Consider the following 5197-nt stretch of genomic DNA (forward strand, 5'->3'; position numbering starts at 1 on the left):
TTCTATGATGGTCTGTCTGAAGCATCCAAGATGTCATTGGACCACTTTGCAGGTGGCTCCCTCCACTTCAAGAAGTCGCCTGAAGAGGCCCAGGAGCTCATAGATATGGTTGCCAACAACCAATACATGTATACTTCTGAGAGGAATTCTGTGAATAATAGGGGTAACTCAGAAGAGAGGTGTCTTGGAAGTAGACACCTTAAACGCCATATTAGATTAGAACAAGCTCATGTCCCAGCAGATCAACATGATCACTCAATACTTGAGCGGGACGCAGAGCTCAGATGTTTACTGTCCAGAGACAGCTTATGAGGTGGATGCTGGTGTTAACACCTGGACCACCATGGAGGAGGTGAACTACATGGGAAACTCCTTCAGACACTCCAACAACAATCCTTATTCGAATACTTTCAATCAGGGATGGGGGAACCACCCCAATTTTGGGTGGAAAGGTCAGCAGAAGCCTCAACAAGGCTTCACTAACAATCAAGGTGGAATGAACCAGAACCGGTTCAACAATAGACCATTCCAACCCTCTTAGCAGCAAATGGAGACTCCTACACAAAGCCTCTCTGACCTGGCCACCATTGTCTCTAACCTCCCCAAGATGATGCACAGTTTCATGGTAGAAACTAGGTCCTCCATTAGGAATCTGGAGATACAGGTTGGACAGCTGAGCAAGAGGATCCAAGAGATCCCCTTCAACACTTTTTCCAGTAACACAAAAGTAAGTCCGAAGGAAGAGTACAAGGCCTTCATGGTGGAAGCTGAGGCCGAACCCAAGGAGGATCCTACTATTGAGGAGCTCAAGGAAATCAGAGCTCATGAGGAGCCTGGGAATGTCACCTTGCACGCCCCTCTGCAGAGAGAGGAGCCTGAAGAATACCCCTCTTCAGACGTGCAAGAGGAGCCCAAGGAAGAGCAAATTGCTCGATTTTTGGGAATTCTCAAGAAGCTGAAAGCCAAGTCCTCTTATGCAGAGGCATTGGAGAAGAAACCTCTTTCTATGGAGCACTTGAAGAGCATGATCTCTGAAAAGAAAGCTCTGAGGGGAGATGAGACTGTGGTACTGACCAAGGAATGCAGTGCCTTAGTCTGAAAGAATCTCCCTCGAAAGCTGCCTGATTCCAGAAACTTCCTGATTCCCTGTACTATAGGGACCATCACCTTTGAGAAGGCACTATGCGGCCTTGGCTCAAGCATTAACTTCATGCCTCTCTCTGTGATGAAGAGGCCAGGAATTCAAAATATGCAGCCTGCCAAGATCCTATTGGAGATGGCAGACAAGTCCCTAAAAAGGGCTTATGGCATGGTGGAAGATGTCCTTGTAAAGGTTGAAGACCGTTACCTCCCTTCTAATTTCGTGATCCTAGACACTGAGGAGGACAGAAATGACTCCATCGTTCTTGGAAGGTTTTTCCTAGCCACTGCTAAGGCCTTGATAGATGTGGAAAAGTAAGAGCTAGTGCTGAGGTTGTGGGAAGATTATATCCTATTTAAGATTCCCAATCCTTAGTCTCCCTCTGACAAAGGAGGTACCATTGTACAACACATAGTGTTTCAGCCTTCACTCTCAGTGCAGAGTTTTATAGATCCCCCAGACAGCAACTCTAAGTTTGGTGTTGGACAACCATCATCAAGTACTAGGAAAGAAGGTACTAAGAAGAATGCACCTAAAGGCTGGAGGGACAAGAAGATCCCCACTGAAGGCCTCTCACCTGGCATGAGAGTTGTCTTCACTAAGAGTCCAGTCATTCCACATACGGTGAACCGGATCTTGTCTCTAGAGCATGTGAAGCTCATTCATGAGAGCACAGGAAGAAAGTTCACTATGAAGGGTGAAGATCTGAGCCCCTATCTACCTCCGTAATAGAGTTTTTCATCAAGCTAATGACAGTAAAGAAGTGTTTGTTGGGGGGCAACCCAACCATTAGCATAGTACTTTCAATTTTCTTTCATTTGTTTTTAGTTTGGTTTTATATTATAGATTTTACTTTTCTTTTTGACATTTGTGATCATGTGCAGTACTTAGAACAGAGACAGAGACATTCAGAAGTGAAAACAAGAACACCTTGGGGAGAGTCTCTTGCTAGCGTTGAATGCCAGATAAGGAGGAAGCTGGGCGTTCAACACCCAGTTAAGAGAGGAAGGCTGGCGTTTAATGCCAGAGAAGGAATACTCTGGGCATTCAATGCCCATAGAGGAGCAAGGAGCTAGCGTTGAATGCTAGAAAGGGAGCAGCCTGAGCATCTAACGCCCGTGAGGGGGGCATGGACTGGCGTTGAACGCCAGTAAAAGACAACTTTAGGTGTTCAACGCCCTTTATGGAGCAACCAGAGCCATCTTTTTGCCCCCCAGTGGGTGTTCAACACCCATTCCTGGCGTTGAACGCCAGGTAGGAGGCAGGCAGCTCGAGCTTCGAAGCCTTCTCAGCTAGTGGATCCCACAGAATCTCCACCTTCCCCACCTACCCCACCCTTCCCTTTCTCTCCTACTTTGTCAACCTTGAAACCCACACCCTACTTTCCCTCTTTCCCATACAGAATCACCTTTCCCTCTTCCTAAAACCCATCATAAATCCCATTATTTAATTTCCCACCAATCCCACCCACTTCAAATTCAAAATTTTCCCACCCATCTTCCCCCCATAACCGAACCCTAACCCCACCTACCCTATAAATTCCCCCTCATAAACCCCTTCATACACACACCTTACACACTCTTCTTCTTCCCTCTTCAAACCCTACTTGGCCGAAGCCTTCTCTCCCTCCCCCTTTATATTTTCTTCCTTCTACTACTACTTCACTTCTCTTTTGTTCATATTTGCTCTAGGACGATCAAACATCTTAAGTTTGGTGTTGGAAAAGCTTTGCTTTTTGCCCTCCATTCCTAAGTATGGCACCAAAGGCCGGCGAATCCTCAAGAAAGAGAAAGAGAAAAGCTCCCGCTTCTACTTTCGAGCCTTGGGAATCATGGAGATTCCTCTCCAAAGTGCACCACGATCACTTCTATGATGTGGTAAGGCACAAAAAGGTTATTCACGAGGTCCCCTTCAAGCTCAAACAAAGGGAGTATCCAGAGATCCAACAAGAAATCTGGAGAAGGGATTGGGAAATTCTGACCAACCCTGTTTCAGAAGTCGGAACACTAATGGTACAAGAATTTTTTGCCAATGCTTGGGTCACCAAAAATCATGACACAAGTGTGAATCCAAAGTCCAAGAACTGGCACACCATGGTGAGGGAGCAACTATTGGATTTTAGCCCGAAAAGTGTGAGAGTGGCGCTACAGTTGCCGCAGATGCTAGGTGATCCACACTCTTACACTAGAAGGGTCAGCTTTGACCAAAGACTTGATTAAGTCCTTGCGAACATCTGTGTGGAAGGAGCACAGTGGAGAAGAGACGCACAAGGCAAGCCCTACTAACCGGGTAGGCTTGACCTCAAGCCCATGGCTAGAGGATGGTTGGAGTTTATCCAACGGTCCATCATCCCCACAAGTAACTGATCTGAGGTTACTACTGATCGAGTAATAATGATTCATTGCATTATGCTCGGGAATAAGGTGGAAGTACATGAGGTAATACCTCAAGAATTGTATAAGGTGGCTGAAAAGACCTTCACCTAAGCAAGGTTAGCATTCCCACACCTCATACATCACCTATGCAGTTCAGCTGGAATTGGCATAGCTGGAGATACCCTCATAGATATGGACAAACCCATCACAAAGAGGAAGATGGAGCATGTGAGAGAGCCGGCACAAGACCCACAGCAAGAACCTGTGCAGGCGCCTCCATTAGAAATCCCTGAGATGTCTCAAGGGATGTATTTTCCTCCCCGAGACTATTGGGATCAATTGAATACCTCAATAGGAGAGCTGAGCTCAAGCATGGATCAGCTGAGAGTGGAGCACAAGGAGCACGCCACTACCCTCCATGAGATAAGAGAAGATCAGACAGGAACGAGACATAGAGGAGCTTAAACGCTCTATTGGATTCTCCAGAGGGAACCACAACCACCATCACTGAGGTTTTTGAGTCCCATTACATCTTTATTTGTTTTATTTTTGTTTTCATTGTAATTTAATTTACTATCTTTCTTATATTCTAGTGCATGATCTTATATAGTATTTTGTTCTTTTCTAGTTTTATTTTCTTATTTTGTTTTGGTTATAAGATATCCAATGTATCCCTCACCATGGATAAAAGAAAAATTTTATTTGAAAAGAAATAGTGAGATACATAAGTTTCAAGTTATATCATAAGTTATTCTAATTATTTTGATGTGGTGGCCTTGTATTTATCTTTTGAATGCATGAATTAACTAGGAATAATTGATATTGAAGTTGAGTGTATTGACTCTTGAAGAACAGTGAATTTAGAGAAGTATTATTGATTCTCTGAAAAATAAAAAAAAAATTGATTCTTGAAGCAAGAAAAAGCAACAAAAAGAAAAAAATAAAAGAAAAAGAAAATAAAAGCTCAAAAGAAAAAGAAAAGAGTAAGGATCCAAGGCTTTGAGCATCAATGGTTAGGAGGGTTAAAAGTTGGTCTAAAAAGATGAAATGAGTTGCTATCCTTAACTATATGCTTGTGGTATGAAGGTGTCAAGTAAAAAGCTTGAGACTGAGCAGTTAAAGTTGTTATCCAAAGCTAAAGAGTACGCTTAAGAACTCTGGGCAGCACTGTCTAGGAATTTAAGCAAAGCTAAATTTGAATCCAAAGGGTTCTCCCAGTTAAGTGCCTGTGGCGTTTATGTATCCGGTGGTAATACGGGAAAACAAAATGCTTAGAGCCGGCTAGGCTCAAAAGGTGCAAAGCACCAAAAGAAGCTGTGTTCAAGAATCAAGAAGAGATAAAAGAAGAGAATAAGTAATATCATCTGGATTCTACTTCCAAAGGATGCCAATACTTCTGAACTTCAAAGGAAGTCAGATGCCAAAACTATTCAGAAGTAAAGAGCTAATAGCCCCATTCAATATTTGGAACTGAGCTTCATTGACAACTCTGAGACCTATTGTATTTTTCTCTTCCAATTGTCCTATTTTGTTTTTGGTTGCTTGAGGACAAACAACATTTTAAGTTTGGTGTTATGATCAGCGAATATTTTATACACTTTTTAGGTTCATTTTCTTAGTGTTTTCAGTACATTTTATCAAGTTTTAGTAGGTTTTAGTGCAAAATTCACATTTTGGATGC

The 5197-nt window shown here is 43.1% G+C and overlaps 1 protein-coding gene across 1 annotated transcript; it reads left to right on the forward strand.

Annotated features, from left to right (window-relative positions):
* Positions 1-547: 547 nt before the first annotated feature.
* On the forward strand, positions 548-1459 carry LOC107479799 (uncharacterized). Its single transcript, XM_016099904.1, has 2 exons — positions 548-1085; positions 1158-1459. The coding sequence occupies exons 1-2, from the start codon at positions 548-550 to the stop codon at positions 1457-1459; spliced, it is 840 nt and encodes a 279-aa protein (XP_015955390.1).
* Positions 1460-5197: the final 3738 nt, after the last annotated feature.

Source organism: Arachis duranensis, chromosome 3, assembly GCF_000817695.3.
Source record: "Arachis duranensis cultivar V14167 chromosome 3, aradu.V14167.gnm2.J7QH, whole genome shotgun sequence".
NCBI classification, from domain to species: domain Eukaryota; kingdom Viridiplantae; phylum Streptophyta; class Magnoliopsida; order Fabales; family Fabaceae; genus Arachis; species Arachis duranensis.